This window comes from Mauremys mutica, chromosome 4 (assembly GCF_020497125.1).
Source record: "Mauremys mutica isolate MM-2020 ecotype Southern chromosome 4, ASM2049712v1, whole genome shotgun sequence".
Classification (NCBI taxonomy): domain Eukaryota; kingdom Metazoa; phylum Chordata; order Testudines; family Geoemydidae; genus Mauremys; species Mauremys mutica.
In genome coordinates, this window is record NC_059075.1 from 30,082,549 (window position 1) to 30,099,884 (window position 17,336).

Consider the following 17,336-nt stretch of genomic DNA (forward strand, 5'->3'; position numbering starts at 1 on the left):
ATGCCTGCTGTTAACTCTTCTCTCTTGCAATATTTTTTTGTTTAATGCTGGTCAATTAATAAAAATAACCCAGGAAACACTGAGGCTTCTATCTCCATCTGGATTAGATTCAGATTCCTCTAAAGTGGACGGACTAGTTTATTAGTCCAAACTTTCAGCATGGAATAGCTAAACCAAGGTCTGTCCTCAGGCTTGCAGAATTTAATCTCAGGTCCTGTCTGCTCTATATGTACATTAATAATCCATGGCACTTTTTGTAACATTAGGTTAACCGTGACACCTTTCACCAAAAATTCCCTTGCCCAACTACTGTGCAGAATGCTATGGACCAGCTGTGGGTCCAAGTCTTACAGACTTCAGACAAAACTTCCAGGGAATCATAGAATCATAGAATATCAGGGTTGGAAGGGACCTCAGGAGGTCATCTAGTCCAATCCCCTGCTCAAAGCAGGACCAATCCCCAACTAAATCATCCCAGCCAAGGCTTTCTCAAGCCTGTCCTTAAAAACCTCTAAGGAAGGAGATTCCACCACCTCCTAGGTAACCCATTCCAGTGCCTCACCACCCTCCTAGAGAAAAAGTTTTTCCTAATATCCAACCTAAACCTCCCCCACTGCAACTTGAGACCACTACTCCTTGTTCTGTTATCTGCTACCACTGAGAACAGTCTAGATCCATCCTCTTTGGAACTCCCTTTCAGGTACTTGAAAGCAGCTATCAAATCCCCCCTCATTCTTCTCCTCTGCAGACTAAACAATCCCAGTTCCCTCAGCCTCTCCTCATAAGTCATGTGCTCCAGACCCCTCATCATTTTTGTTGCCCTCCGCTGGACTCTCTCCAATTTGTCCACATCCTTCTTGTAGTGTGGGGCCCAAAACAGGACACAATACTCCAGATGAGGCCTCACCAATGTCGAATAGAGGGGAATGATCACATCCCTTGATCTGCTGGCAATGCCCCTACTTATACAGCCCAAAATGCCGTTAGCCTTCTTGGCAACAAGGGCACACTATCAACTCATATCCAGCTTCTCGTCCACTGTAACCCCTAGGTCCTTTTCTGCAGAACGGCTGCCTAGCTATTCCGTCCCTAGTCTGTAGCAGCACATGGGATTCTTCCGTCCTAAGTGCAGGACTCTCTGCTTGATACTGGCTGCCAACTAGACATGGAGGCATTGATCACTACCCATCGAGCCCGACAATTTAGCCAGCTTTCTATCCACCTTATAGTCCATTCATCCAGCCCATACTTCTTTAGCTTGCTGGCAAGAATACTGTGAGAGACCATATCAAAAGCTTTGCTAAAGTCAAAGAATAACACATCCACTGCTTTCCCCTCATCCGCAGAGGCAGTTATCTTGTCATAGAAGGCAATTAGGTTAGTCAGGCATGACTTGCCCTTGGTGAATCCATGCTGACTGTGCTCTAAATGCTTCAGAATTGATTCCTTGAGGACCTGCTTTATGATTTTTCCAGGGACTGTGGTGAGGCTGACTGGCCTGTAGTTCCCCAGATCCTCCTCCTTCCCTTTTTTAAAGATGGGCACTACATTAGCTTTTTTTGCAGTCATCCAAGACCTCCCCGGATCGCCACGAGTTTTCAAAGATAATGGCCAATGGCTCTGCAATCACATCCGCCAACTCCTTTAGCACCCTCGGATGCAGCGCATCCAGCCCCATGGACTTGTGCTCGTCCAGCGAACCACTTCTTTCTCCACAGAGGGCTGGTCATCTCCTCCCCATACTGTGCTGCCCAGTGCAGCAGTCTGGGGGCTGACCTTGTTCGTGAAGACAGAGGCAAAAAAAGCATTGAGTACATGAGCTTTTTCCACATCCTCTGTCACTAGGTTGCCTCCCTCATTCAGTAAGAGGACCACACTTTCCTTAACTTTCTTCTTGTTGCTAACATACCTGAAGAAACCCTTCTTGTTACTCTTAACATCCCTTGCTAGCTGCAACTCCAAGTGTTATTTGGCCTTCCTGATTTCACTCCTGCATGCCCGAGCAATATTTTTATACTCCTCCCTGGTCATTTGTCCAATCTTCCACTTCTTGTAAGCTTCTTTTTTGCGTTTAAGATCAGCAAAGTTTTCTCTGTTAAGTCAAGCTGGTCGCCTGCCATATTTACTATTCTTTCTACACATCGGGATGGGGTTTGTTCCTACAACCGCAATAAGGATTCTTTAAAATACAGCCAGCTTTCCTGGACGCCTTTCCCTCTCATGTTATTCTCCCAGGGGATCCTGCCCATCAGTTCCCTGAGGGAGTCAAAGTCTGCTTTTCTGAAGTCCAGGGTCTGTATTCTGCTGCTCTCCTTTCTTCCTTGTGTCAGGATCCTGAACTCAACCATCTCATGGTCACTGCCTCCCAGGTTCCCATCCACTTTTGCTTTCTCTACTAATTCTTCCCAATTTGTAAGCAGCAGCAAGAAGAGCTCTGCCCCTAGTTGGTTCCTCCAGCACTTGCACCAGGAAATTGTCTCCTACACTTTCAGAAACTTCCTGGATTGTCTGTGAAGTCAATGGGAGTTATGTTTGTAATGACTAAGGACAGCTCTGTAGTAATAACTAGAGTCTGAAAGCCAAAAGTGTAGCAGAGCTTTTAGAGATGGGAATACAGTGTGTGAGAATCCTATCCCTAAACACTGGGGAAGTTTGGCTCTGGTCTCAGACCTGGACCTGAATCTTGTGACTGGGCCTCTCTGCATAATGGTCTGAACTCCAAAATCTGGGGAAGTATGAATTTAAATCTGGGCCAGAACTTCACAATGTGAGCCAATCTCAAATTAATTCTCAATGACAATATTCTTCCCCCCGTCATCCCATTTTCCTCTTTTAAAAGGAGGAAGAACAACGTTTGCATTTCTAAGGCCAGATATTGCTCTTTGTTACCGGCGTGAATCACTGAAGTCAATGGAGTTACCCTGACAACAAAACCTTGCCCCTTCCTCTGCAATTGAAGCTGTGCACATAAGGAAAGGAGAAAGATCATTTAAGAATTGGTTACTCTGCATGCTCTTAAATATGACATTAGTTTACACAGAAACTTGCATATTATAGACCAAGCTGTCCTTCCTTCTGTCCTATGCACGCCTTCACGTCAAGTATAGAAACACCACCACAAGAGCAAAAACCAGTTCAGGCCATGGTGTTACAGCCATGCATGAACCAATCCCTCTATGAACTCAAGGAGTCCAACTTACCTACTGACACAGTAGAACGCTACCAGTTTGAAGATGTCCTCAAACACTAGAACAGATCCTTCCAGGTACAGTACTGATGAGAAAAAAGAAAAGTATTCAGCGACTGCTCTCACTGAGCCCTGTGGGGAAAAAGTTGGATGGGTTTGACGCTCACTCATCTGAGCATAAGTGGTTTCCTAGTCATCACTTGGATTCCCTGCTTAACTTAATATTAGTTAATTTAGAGGAAGTCAATGTATTATGATGATAATAGAAACAGTGGGATAAAAAAATAGATCACAGCCAAACACACTTTGTTCTAGTTAAATCTGTCACTGACAGATGGAAGTTTTGGAACATATATGTGGCTGTTCTCATTTGCATGTTTCTCTCCTCATACCTACATGTGTGTTTGTCTGGTTGGGAAAAGCATTTTGAAGTTAAAAATGCAAATAATTATTTTTCTGCTGTATGTGTGTCTCATAGGGTTGCCAGGAATCTGGTTTTCTATGGGAACGCCTGGTCAAAAAGGGACCCTGTCGGCTCTGGTCAGGATCACTGACTGGGCCATTAAAAGTCCAGTCGGCAGTGCAGCGGGGTTAAGGAAGGCTCTCTGCCTGCCCTGGCTCCACATGGCTCCTCCTAGTGGCCTGCTTGTCCCTGTGGCCCCTAGGCAGAGGGACAATGAAGGAAGCTCTGCCCTGAACGCCAGCTCCACAGCTCCCATTGGCTGCCTGCAGGCACAGGCAGCGCGCACCATGCAGAGCCAGCTGGCCGCCCCTGCACTTAGGAGCTGGACATGACGGCTGCTTCCAGGAGCCGTGTAGAGCCTGGGCAGATGGGGAACCTGCCTTAGCCCCACTGTGCTGCAGATCAGAAGCCACCTGAGGTAAGTGCCGCTTGGCTAGGGCCTGCATCCTGAACCCCCTCCCACGCCCCGACCCCCTGCCCCAGGTCAGAACCCCCTCCTGCACTCTGCACCTCACATCCCCTCCTGCACCCTAACTCCATGCCCCAGCCCTGATCCCCCTCCCACACCCAAACTCCCTCCTGGAGTCCGCACCCCAACCTCCTCCTGCACCCTTACCCCCTGCCCCATCCCAGTGAAAGTGAGCGAGGGTGGGGAATAGTGAGCAACAGAGGGAGGGGAGATGGAGCAAGTGGATGCGGGGCTTTAAGGAAGGGGCAGAGGCAGAGCAAGGGTGTTCAGTTTTGTGTGATTACAAAGTTGGCAACCGTAGTGTGTCAGTATATTTCTCCCTTTCTGTATATGCTTTTCTCTATGTATTTCACAATGGGAGAGATTTGTTTTTAATGATTAAAGAGAGTATAAATTTTTATTGCAAAGATTCTTTAAGGCTTCCTCCATCATAGAAATATATACTAGAGAGTTTTGCAGTAATAGTGCAAAATAGTTACGTAATTGCAGAGGTTTTGGCCATTACCATGTAACAATAGAAACAATAATGGCCAAAACCTCTGTATCAACTATATATATTTATATCCATCTTGGGCTACCAGTAAATGCTATGGCCACTGCATAGATGCTGGAACTAGGGGTGCCAGGGTGCAGCTGCACCCCCTGGCTTGAAATGGTTTCCATCATACACAGGGTTTACAGGGGGTTCAATGGCATTCAGCATCCCCACTATACATAGATGAATGCTACAATTTTACAAATACTCTGTGTGTGTGTGTGTGTGTGTGAGAGATGGAATTCTAACATACTACATAGGACCCATAGCATTTAGTAATAATTATATTATAGGATGTCAATGCACCTCAGATTATTGAATTTCAGAGGCTTCATAGTGAGCTTTTGATTCATATAATTCAGTCCAATTTGGATACATAACGCATTGAATACGGTTCAGACAGGGCAGCATAATCAGTTTTAGAACAGTCTTAGATGGGAATCTTTTGTTTGATTGTCTGATTCAGAATTTCCTTCCATAATAACAAAGTGACACATGGAGCACCAACATATTTATAACAGCCCAGCAGTAGAGAAATATTGCCACATTTACCATAGCATCACCTACTAAAAGTATTTAGAATGAATCTTCCTTTTCCTCTCCACTATGAATAGCAGTGTATTACAATGCATGCAGGGTTATGCAGATTTGGAATGCCTTAGCTAATGTTGAATAGAAGGTAAAATTTCCATTTTGGGATTCTCTGATTTCAAGTGACATTCTAACTAGCTGCTCCCCACCTGTCCGTGCGTGTTATTATTCTGTAAAACAATGGAACATCTACACAGTACGCCATTTTTTCATTAAACTAGTTGGGCTTCATTCTCCTTTTATGTGCACGAGTGTAAATCAAGAATAATTCCACTGTAAGTAATGGGTGAAATCCTGGGCCCATTGAAATCAATGGGAGTTTTGCTATTGGTTTCATAGAGGCCAGGATTTCACCCAATGGAGTTAGATTGGTATTAAACCTGTGTAAGCGAGATCGGATTCAGGTGTCTTCACCCTACGTGGAGGTTCACGGTTATCAGGATTGCAAAAGGCACCACGGATGCAATATTTCAATGCACTGAATGCATTTGGGACAATCATTTCTCTTATAAATTAGAGATGTCCTAACACAGATCTCAAAACCCATTTTCCACTCCCAGAATTTCTGGGAGGATGTTCTTAAGTTTTAGGATACACCGAAAATCATTCAAAAAACCCCCAAGCTGTATGCTTAACATATTTAATCTGAAATTCTGCCACGGCTCACCTATATAGATTCATCTTGGGGGAGCTGCGGAAAAGAAACAGGGTAAGGGTGAAATCCTGACCCTACTGAAGTCAATGGGACTTTAGCCATTGACTTCAACTGGGGCCTGGATTTCACTCTGGATCTTCAGCTGCGGACAAGATACAGTCAGGGTGTGTCTCCACAGGGAGTCAGTGTATGGTATTAGGTGTTAATCTACAGCGCACTAGCCTGCCATGCACTAACATGCTACGTGGACCCTGCTACCATCCACTAAAAGTTCCCTAGTGCATTCTGATGTACTCCCATTTCAAACTGTAGTACGTCAAAGTGCACTGCTTTGTGTGCATGCTAGCAGGGTCCACACAGCCAGTTGGTGCATAGTGAGGCGATTGTTGTATATTCACACTCTGATTTGCTGTGGAGAGAAGCCCTTAGTGCAGCAGAGGTGGAGACATAAGTGACTTTAAACTTCTGATCTTGGGGCTGGCCACAGTCTGGTCCGGTCCCTAGCATAATCTAAAAGCTCATAGACAGTGGATAGTGGTTTTGTCACCACATAGTGCACTGGGGTGGTTACCATGGTAATTGTCTGTTGGTGTCATTTATCGTTGAATGACAGTAATTATTTTTTAAAATAAACATTGATTGTTCCGCTCTACGAGGTCAGGTTTAGCCTTTACACTATTTGAGGGAAATCAGACATAAATAGCCTTTTGCTTTGTTTCTGTATTCACGGCTTATCATAGAGTCACAGATTAATTCATAGACTCTATGACTGGAAGGGACCTCGAGAGGGCATTGAGTCCAGTCCCCTGCCCTCATGGCAGGACCAAATACTGTCTAGACCATCCCAGATAGACATTTATCTAACCTACTCTTAAATATCTCCAGAGATGGAGATTCCACAACCTCCCTAGGCAATTTATTCCAGTGTTTAACCATCCTGACAGGAACTTTTTCCTAATGTCCAAAAACTCAGTCTCCTTCGAGCCGGAAATCATAAAGAGGTTTACATTATTAAGCATTCTTTTGTCTAATGGTTAAAGCTGCAGAGTTGCCATGTGAGAGAGGCTGGTGGTCTTGGCGACAGCAGCCATTAAAAAGAACAATGCTCTCTCGGAGACTCTGAAGAACGGGCTACAATACGGGGTGCCTTGTATGTAATATCAGATAGGTGCCTTGACAGAGTTGGGATCCTGCATAGTCCCTATTGAGCAAGCAGTTAACTCCAGGGGCCTGCCTACAAGGGAGGAAAAGGTGCACAGTTTAACGTCCATTCAGTGCTGCTAGCAGGTCACGTTGTATCCTAGGTGGGAGCCTGCGACAAGACCACATGACTTTAAATGTGTTAAACTTGTCTACATGGGTGTTAATGGACCTTTAAAAAATATTAATCTCACTCAAATGAGCTAACTCAATTGGAAAAGTGCACCTATATCCTTGTTTAGACAGACCTGAGCATGGGCTCCCCTTTCCCATATTCAGGAGAAACTTGTAGATCAAAGGCATCTCCCTCTTCTGAAAGGTCACAGTCCATGGCCAGGGTCATAGTAGTGGTGTGAATCTTAAGCTGGGAAGTTCTTCTGGTTTGGTTATTTATTTATTTCTCCCTATGTTAAACTTAGTCTGATTTCCTGTTATAAATGTTATTCCTAGACAGAGAGAGAGAGAGATACTGATGATTGTTCCTATGCCTGTTTGCTTTTCCAAAATATTTCACCAGTTTATGAACCTCTCTCTCTTCCTGATCAGTCACAGGGATGGATGTGATCTAAAAGGTCATTTCTCTCTCTGACTGCAGCAATCCTAAAAGACTTCACGTTAGAGGTGAGAGTCACACTCAGAACACCTGTATTCTCTTCAGAGAGCTTGTTTTTCAGTAGAATGACGGATTCTTTCAGTCCAGACCCATTTGATAATTTGGATTTCCTTCTTCTCCCAAAAATTGATAGGTCAAATTCTTTCTAAGCAGATAGTTGCCAAAAATTATATATTTGGGTTTCTTTTTCTTTGTGTTTTTGTTTCTCAGCCTTTAGGAAACTCTCAGGCCACATTTACAAGCTTTTCACTGTAAACCTGAGGTGGAGTAGCCAACCTTCTGATTGCAGAAAACCGAACACCCTTGCCCCGCCCCTTCTCCAAGGACCTGCCCCCACTCACTCCAATCTTCCTCTTTCTCTTGCTTGCTCTTCCCCACCCTCACACATTTTCACTGGGTTGGGGCAAGGGGTAACGATGCAGGAGGAGGTGAGGGCTCCAGCTGGGGGTGTGGACTCTGGGGTGGGGTCAGGGATGAGGGGGTTGGGGTGCGGTAGGGGGTTTGGGGTTCAGGCTCCAGGAGGGACTTTGGGTGTGGGAGAGAGCTCAAGGTCGGGGCAGGGGGTTGGGATGTGGGAGGGGGTGAAGATTCCGGCTAGGGGTACAGGCTCTGGGGTAGGGCCAGGGATGAGAGGTTTGGGGTGCAGGAGAGGATGTGGGCTCTGGGCAGTGCTTACCTTAGGTGGCTCCTGGAAGTGGCCAGCATGTCCCTGGTCTTCCTGGCCAATGGGAACTGTGGAGCCAGTACTCAAAGCGCACGGAACCTCCCTGGCCACCCCTACACCTAGGGGCCGCAGGGACATGCCAGACGCTTCTGGGAGCCACACGGAGCCAGGGCAGGCAGAGAACCTGCCTTAGCCCCCCCGTGAGCTGCCGACCAGACTTTTAGTGGTCCTGTCAGCAGTGCTGACTGGATCCACCAGGATCCCTTTTCGACCAGGCATTCTGGTCGAAAACTGGACAGCTGGCAACCCTAACCTGAGGGTTAGGGACTTATTTATTTTAAAAAAATGAAAGCTAAGATTTCATGTAATTTATTGATTCCATCAGCTGGTGCTTTAAGAAAAAGACATCACAAGACTCATGATAAAATTGCAAGAGTTGGTAATCCTGCTAGACAAATATTCACATTACAAAGATCATCAGCTCAAGTGGCCACTCAGTGATTAAATGAGTACTGTGTGAAACAGAATTACAATAATGCACTCTAGGGAACTTTTAGTGCGTGCCTGCAGGACCCACACAGGCCAGTTAACGTGCAACACGCTTGTGCACACTAGAATTTACACCCCTCTGGTGCAGACTAATACACTATGTGGACAAGCCCGAAGGAGTGAATGGGTCATGGAGAAAGAAGTATTCCTTCACTGATCAGGAAGAGAGAGAGGTTCATAAACTGGTGAAATATTTTGGAAAAGCAAACAGGCATAGGAACAATCATCAGTATCTCTCTCTCTCTCTCTCTCTGTCTAGGAATAACATTTATAACAGGAAATCAGACTAAGTTTAACATAGGGGGAAATAAATAAATAACCAAACCAGAAGAACTTCCCAGGGGCCTATCTTTTTCAGAGTGCGAGGAGGTCAGTCTCCAGGGCTGCTATAGATGCCAGAATAACCCTTATGGTTGCCAACTTTCTAATCACACAAAACCAAACACCCCTGCCCTGCCCCTTCCCTGAGGCCCCGCCCCTGACCCATCTCTTCTCTGAGGCCCCGTCCCTGCTCGCTCCATCCCCCTCCCTCCGTCACTCGCTCTCCCCCACCCTAACTCACTTTCATGGGGTGGGGTGCAGGTGTGTGTGTGAGGACTCTGGCTGGGGATGCAGGCTCTGTGGTGGGGCCAGAGATGAGGGGTTTGGCATGCAGAAGGGGGTTTGGAGCTGGGAGAGGGGGTTGGGGTGGGGGTTGCAGGATGCAGACTCCAGGTGGGAGTTTGGGTGTGGGAGGGAACTTTGGGCTGGAGCAGAAGGTCGGGCTGCAGGAGAGGGTTTGGGATGCGGGCTCCCAGCAGCCCTTACCACGGCTCCCAGGAAGTGGTCACAGGTCCCTGCAGCCCCTAGGCGCATGGGCGGCCAGGGAGGCTCTGCGCACGGACCTCATGCCTACAGGCACTGCCCCCACAGCTCCCATCAGTCATGGTTCCCGGCCAGTGGGAGCTGTGGAGCCGGCCCTTGGGGTCAGGGCAGCACGCAGAGCCTCCCTAGCTGCCTATGCGTGTAGGAGCTGCAGAGTCCTGGTGGCTGCTTCTGGGAGCTGTGCAGACGGGGAGCCTGCCTTAGCCCCAGGTCCCTGCTGCGCTGCTGACCAGACTTTTAATGGCCTGGTCGGCGGTGCCAACCGGATCCTCCAGGGGCTCTTTTCAACCAGGCGTTCCCGTCAAAAACCGGATGCCTGGCAACCTTAACACTATATGCACTAGAAAAAAATTTAAACAAAGTAAATCACAGGGATCTGCCATTGATTACCATGGTGACATTTAGTTTTTCTACTGGTGCAAGCAAAGCACAGCAGACAATTCCACTAGAAGTGGCTTGTGGAAATTTGAGCCAATGCAGAACATCTAACAACAATGTAGGTATTATTTATTTTAATTCATATTCAGACTGCTCTCTCTTCCCCTGCCCTGCTCAGTGCCCATTATGAACCCTGGCACACCCTGTGCACGGCTGGGGGAAATGGAGACTCAGCCTCTGAGGCAGTTGAGCCCCATATCCATGTGGATGAGATGTGACTGTATGCACACGGCCTTCACCTCTCACTGATTAGGGGCTATGATCACAGCTGTCATTTTTACTTATATCTGAGCTTACAGGCAATATACAGAGCCCCCCGTCCCGCTCAGATGTGTCTATCCCAACCTATTGCATGTCTATGTGTAAAATATGCAGACTTTTTTTAAAACTACAAGCTGTTGGCCAATGTTACTTACACACTACAGAGCAATGGTTCTCAACCAGGCTGTGTGTACTCTGGGGGCACACACAGGTCTTCCAGGGGGTACAACTCATCTAAATATTTGCTTATTTTTAGAACACACTACACAAAAAGCACTAGTGAAGTCGGTACAAACTAAAATTTCAGACAGACAATGACTTGTTTATACTGCTCTATATACTATACACTGAAATGGAAGTACAATATTTATATTCCAGTTGAGGTATTTTATAAGTATAATGCAAAAATGAGAAAGTCAGCAATTTTCAGTAACAGTGTAGTGTGACACTTTTGTGTTATGTCCGATTTTGTGAGCAAGTAGGTTTTAAGAGAGGTGTAACTTGGGGGTACGCGAGACAAATCAGACTCCTGAAAGGGGTACAGTGGTCCGGAAAGGTTGAGAGCCATTGCTACAAAGCACCTCACAGTACACGCAAAGCCACCATTAGTTCATCTTAAACTTTCCTCATATCACTCAGTTCAAATGACAGCAGTCCATAATCACAGTGTTTTCTTTTCATTGGTGCTTGGAAAGGAGGAGTCAGGAGATAGCTGAAACAACTTGGTAGTTAGTTTAAGTTAGCTGGCCGTGATGCATTAGAAAGCATATCCGCTTGAAATAGTGTAGCTAAGGAAATCAGTTGCAGAAGCTCAGCTGTTGGACCAGCTTCCCTGCTCCACTGTTCTTTGTCTCTTCCTTTTGCCTAACTGATCCCCACCCTTCTGAACTTCCTTATTGCAGGAGCTCCTTCGGCTACGTGAATTGGTGTTTTGACTCGTCAGTGCTGCTTGCTTTCACAGCTGCTTCTAGTAGTAATACCCATCTGCTTGTGGGAACATATACATGAGCCAGGGCCGCCCAGAGGGGAGGGCAAGTGGGGCAATTTTCCCCGGGCCCCGCGAGCCCTAGCCCAGCGGCGGTCCAGGTCTTTGGTGGCATTTTGGCGGCGGGGGGCCCTTCAGTGCTGCCGAAGACGTGGCGCGACTGAAGGGCCCCCCACTGCTGAAATGCTACCGAAGACCCAGACCGCCACCGGGTGAGTACAAGCTCCGCAGCTCCCCCGCTTTGCCCCAGGCCCCCTGAATCCTCTGGGCGGTCCTGACATGAACGTAAACTAGAGATGGGTCCAGAATGGAGTGGTCCAAAGTTTGATCTCTGAAATCCCATCCTTCCTCCTCCACTTCTGGAGAAGTTGGAATCTGGATCTAGCTCTTAACTTCATGAATTGGGCCTATCTCTATGAGAGGCCAAATAAGGTGATCAGTGCTGGATACAAAACTCTGATTGGTCCAACCAGGACCTGTGCTTTGATACTGGATTGCTTTGTCAACATCTCTGCTATTATCTCTGCAAGTTTTGGGAGAATATTCAGTGATTGCTCCTAAATGTCTTCTGAGGGCAGTAATTTTCAGCACCTTTCTTATCAAGGTGTATTATGTATTCTTTTCGGCTTTGCTGCAGAACTGTTTTGTGTGCACCGAAGTACAATTGCTGTTTATAAGCCAAGGTACTAGCATAACCTACTATATAGATATACACAGCATTCTATAAGCCAAGGTTATGGTGCATGGTACCTACAGCACTGTCTCTCTTTACAAATAATACCATGTTTGGATAATCTGGGACATCTTATTTCCGTTTATAACATCAAAGTTGTTTGCTTTTGTTAAATTTGTTTAAGAATTTCAATTATGCTCAAATTCAACCCAGGAGTAATCTCACTGAAGTCAATGGAGTTACATCAGGCATTATTTTGGCTTAAACCTCAGAATTTTTCTTACTAGAACAGTAATTAAAAAAAAAAAAAAAGCCCCGACTGCTGAAGTAAGTCTTACACACAGTAAGTTAGTGGGCCAAATATACCTTTAGAGTAAACTCACTGATGTCGATAGCTTATAGCTGCAAAATTTTTCCTAATATTTGACCTAAATCTTCCTTGCTGTAGATTAAGCCCATTACTTCTTGTCCTACCCTCAGGGGACATACAGAACAACTGATCACCATCCTCTTTACAACAGCACAACCACCACGTTACATGTACTTTGGAAGGAGGGTGGTTGGGTTTTATTCATTAGTGTGACTTCCAGCGGGTTGCTTAGGTGAGTAAGTATTACACGATCAAGCCCACAGTTCTTGTTCAGACCACATCCAATGGGCCATCTGCATTATGTGTTTGGAGTTCTTCAGCGTGATTTTATGAGTTGAATACACATTTTAGGCTGGGTTATCTTTCCAGTGGGCCCTACTTCTCTGGGGATTCGCTTTTAAAGGGGGCATCCTGGATCAGTCATCAGCTGCTGGAGCTCTGCCAGTGAGCAAAGTTGGGGGCAGGAGAGGAAATACCTGGGGTATAGAACCTGATCAGAGGTACAGGGACTCTGGGAAAGTTCTTTGTCTCCGGGTGATCACAGGATTTGTGGGTTCGCCCTGTGGTCTGTTCCAGAGAGGGGGCAAACCCTGCCTCCCAACAGAATGACAGGGGACAAATCTCCATCAAGAAAATTAAAACAACTAGTGGAGATTCCCTACCCTGTACCCCCTTTCCCAAGGGGGTTATTGCAGTAGGGAGTGAGAGGGCCCAATATTGTTTCTAAAGCACTGTCCTCCTCAAGGTACTTGGGACACATTAGAGAACATCCTCATCAGAGCAACATGAAATACACATTATAGCAATAAATAAAAGACCAGTCTCAAAAATAAAGAAAAACACAACGAGGGAGGATTCAAATAAAAATAATGGGAGATTTAGGTGCATCTGTCTGAGTGGAGGAGAAGGTGCTAAAGAAAACACCTTAGGAAGAGAAAGATTTCATGTGTGAGGCAGAAGCTGCTGATCTAGATTTCAAAGGGAGAGTGATTTTCACAGCCTAGGGGACACCGCCACAAAGGCTCCAGCACCTGTCACTCTAAACACCTGAGGGTGAGGTCCCTAGAGCGGATGGTGCCAGAGTGCAGATACCTTTGAAGACAATACATCCAGGGCCAACTCAGTTAAAGCCTTAAAAATAAAATAAAAAAAATAAATCAACAGCACCTATTTAAAGTCAGTTTCAAGAACTCATGGCCAAACCTGCAACCCTCAGTCCTATGAACAGTCCAGACGTCAATGGGACTAATTACATGAGTCAGGGTGGCAGAATGAGGCCTAGGAACCTAGGCTAATAAACCAATACCCATGCTGAAGCCCTGATGCTCATAGTACTTGAACTTGCCATATTTAGATGTCTCATACTCTAAAATTCCCCTCAGCACTGGTTTATTTGCCAGGTTAATTCTCTAATGGCTTTATCAGAAATGATCTGTTCTTCCTTATTCTGTAGGTGAGGTGAGTTACTTCTCTTATTCACCCTGTGCTCTGCGCATTTGGAAAGGACTCACATCCTCTCTTTTGTCAAGAGGAAGGGGAAACACAATTGTTATATGGTACACATTAAAAATTCACATGTATTTGCAGAACTACAGAAAGAAATTAAGCTTGAATCAGACATTTTATGAAACTGGATTTTAGGAATGAAAATATTGAATTCACATAATTTCTCAGTATTAAGCAGGAAACATAACATATGGTGCTCGAGGAGTGCTCAGTAAAAGACATCTCCCTCTCTCACTTTTATAATCATAGAGAAGATTTATAGATGTTAATAGATAAAGGGTCATAGATGGCATTCAAGAATATGCTATGAAACTCTAATTCTACACAAGACTGAGGAGTGGCAATATCCTGGGAGTGGTGTTGGTACACAATTATCCAAATATCACATTCCTTTATTTCATTATGACTGTAGATCCAAAGAGCAGCTAGGAGTCACCATGATTAACTCGGGTTTGTGATGTGCGGGGGGCGGAGGGGAGTGGGTGGCTCAACAAGGCCTCAATTTAGAATGCTCAGAGGAACTAGAAAGGGACTTTTCAAAGTCAAAGGATGAGTGATGTCCTTGGAAACCCCCTGTGATGCTGGCAGACCAGGTGCCAGTTCTTGCCAAAGCTGTAGGTGTCAGCTTAGCAATGACAAATTCATAGCTGAAAACTAGACCAGCTCACCTGTACATTCATATTGGTCAAGATAGGTGTTAGAAGAATGCGTTTAGTGTTTAGACCCTATGGAATGTTTGTAAGTTGCTGCATGCATTAATTTCACTTGTAATGTCTGTATCCCATGCTATAAGGGGATTTGTAAGTATTGCTTTATAATTGTAAAAAAGCCTTCTCTGAACCTGTGAGCCCAGACAGGAGGAATGGTCCACTGCCCATCAAGGAGGACTATCAAAAACTAAACGGGCCATTGTGGAACATCACAATACAAAGACTTGGTTAATGGCCCTCTCACACCCATGAAGGTGCTACTTGCAAGAAAGTCCATCCATCAGCTTGAATGCTGGAACAAGGGACTAAAACAGGGGCACAAGAAAATTTTCCTCTCTTTTTGCTGTTTGGACACTCACAGGGCTGGAGCTAAGAAACTGAAGAAGAGATCCCCAGGGTCAACCTGGGTTAGCCGTAAAAGACATTCAGAACTGACAGATTACTACAATGCTGTCATCTTTTAAAAGTATATATATGGTCTGCTTTAACCTGTAAATAACCCTCTCATTTCCTTTTCCTAGTTAATAAAGCCTTAGTTAGCTTACTATAGGATTGGCTACAAGCATTGTCTTTGGTAGGAGATCTGAAATGCAAACTGATGTGGGGTAAGTGACTGGGGTCTTGGGACTGTCAGTAACCTGAATCTTTTGTGATCTTTGGTTTATGGCAACCAACTATCACTAAGTCCAGCTTGCCTGGGTGCCAAGACAGACTGGAATGCCCCAAGGGACTGTTTGTGACTCCATGGTAAGACTGTTGTAGTGCTTCAGGAGTTCACACTTGTTACTGCGGTGGTGAAATCTAATCACAGAACACACCACCAGTTTGGGGTGTCTGCCCTGCTTATTGGCAGTCTGCCCTGAGGCTGGCACTCACAGTTGTGATCCACTCCAGACAGCATGACACTCCCGTCCAGGTTTGGCAGTTCCTTGTATGGCAGCTCTAACTATAGATCTGGCAGATTGTGCCAGGGTTCAGTGGTATATTATAATAATAAGAGTACTCTGCACCTTCAGTGCACATTCCCAAGCTAGGCAATTTCTTTTGTCTGTGATCATTCAGCACCGACGTCAGCAAATGTCCCAACCCTGACGCTTACACTACTTACAGGGTTCCAAGGAAAAAAGAAATGCACTTTAGAAAAGTAAAAAGAGAATATGAATTATCACAATACTAATCACAAAACCCCAGCAACTGTATTTAATCCACTTAAAGTCTTCTGACAACATGAAATTCTTTGCTAAAATAAATATCTTTCAAAGTATAAAACCTCCAAGAAGGAGATACAGTTGTCCAAAAAGACATAAATCAGAGCAGATGTATTAGGTTTTTCCAATTCTCCTGTCTTCTCATGTAGCATCATACAAAGGATACAATCCTTTAGCTTTATTAATAAGAATTCATTTGTATTCCTCTAGATTCAACAAGGTGGGCAACTTACCCTAAATGAAGAACCACCCAAAAGCATGACCCTTAGAGCTTGCTCTAGTCTGCTGCTGTCAAACTTGCTTAGTACAAGAACTGACAAGGTATCTAGGACACATCACTGACTCAAGGCTAAAAATAATATGAAGAACCATGATAGGAATCTGACTTCTGCATGACTATGTGGTGCCATTTCTCATATTCCTGAATGGGAACTAAGTTTTAATTCTACCGCTCCATGAATTGTGCCACTTCTATAAATATGGTGTGCATTTAATTTTTTGCGGTAAATGACAGGAAGCTCATTTCTGTTTGCGCCCCAGACTATACATGTGTTATACATGAATTATAAACTGGGAGGTAATAATTTGGAGAAATGCTACACTAAATCCTTCATTTTCTTAGCGTTCCTGGGGCCAGATCCTCAGCTGGAGTAAATCAATATAACCAATGGAGTGACAGTGAATTATGCCAGCTGAGAATAGGGCCCATGGTTCTATTGATAGTTCATTAAGATAGCAAATTAAAAAAATAGCTAAGGCATTATATAGTGATTTTTTTATAAGAGTATTTAATTTTACCTTTATTCACAGGAGCCAGAGATTTTATAGTGCAGATACAAGCTGAACAAGTGCAGCATCTGGATCTGATGTTGTGATAATGCCAGTGTTCAAGAAAGGAACTTGCTAACAGCTTCAAAGAATAACTGGTAGTATCAAAAAACAATAGCTCTCCAAGCAAAATCTAAATGATAGGTTAACTTACAATAAAGAACAGATCTTTTCTCTTCAGATCATGCAGTTATTCCTTAAAGTTCCCGTATTATTTTCTTTATGAATAATGCATAGATGTTATAGATAGTTTAATAATTCTTAAATTGTTCAAGGTGATTTCACCCACTCTGTGCCATGATATACCATTATGCACACACATATTCAAGACTGGATGCCTTTCGGGAAGATAGACATTGTCAAAACCAAGTTACTGGGTTCAATACAGGACTAACAATGAAATTCTCTGGCCTGTGATATACAGGAAATCAGACTGGATAATCTAAAGGTTCCTTCTGGCCTTAAATTCTATTATTCCATTAATCTAGGAATATTCCTGTGCCCTCGCTGTTTGATAATCCAGACAGTCAAACAAATATATGATACAAAAATAAACCCAGTAACTGT

General features: G+C 44.7%; 1 protein-coding gene across 2 annotated transcripts in view; it reads right to left on the reverse strand.

Moving 5' to 3' along the window:
• The window catches only part of RIN3 (Ras and Rab interactor 3), a 95,664-nt gene that overhangs the window by 40,587 nt on the left and 37,741 nt on the right, over positions 1-17,336 (reverse strand). For both annotated transcript variants that reach the window (XM_045016993.1, XM_045016995.1), the window contains exon 4: positions 3,201-3,273. In XM_045016993.1, the coding sequence (XP_044872928.1) occupies positions 3,201-3,273 (73 nt within the window). The remainder of the gene's footprint in view (positions 1-3,200; positions 3,274-17,336) is intronic.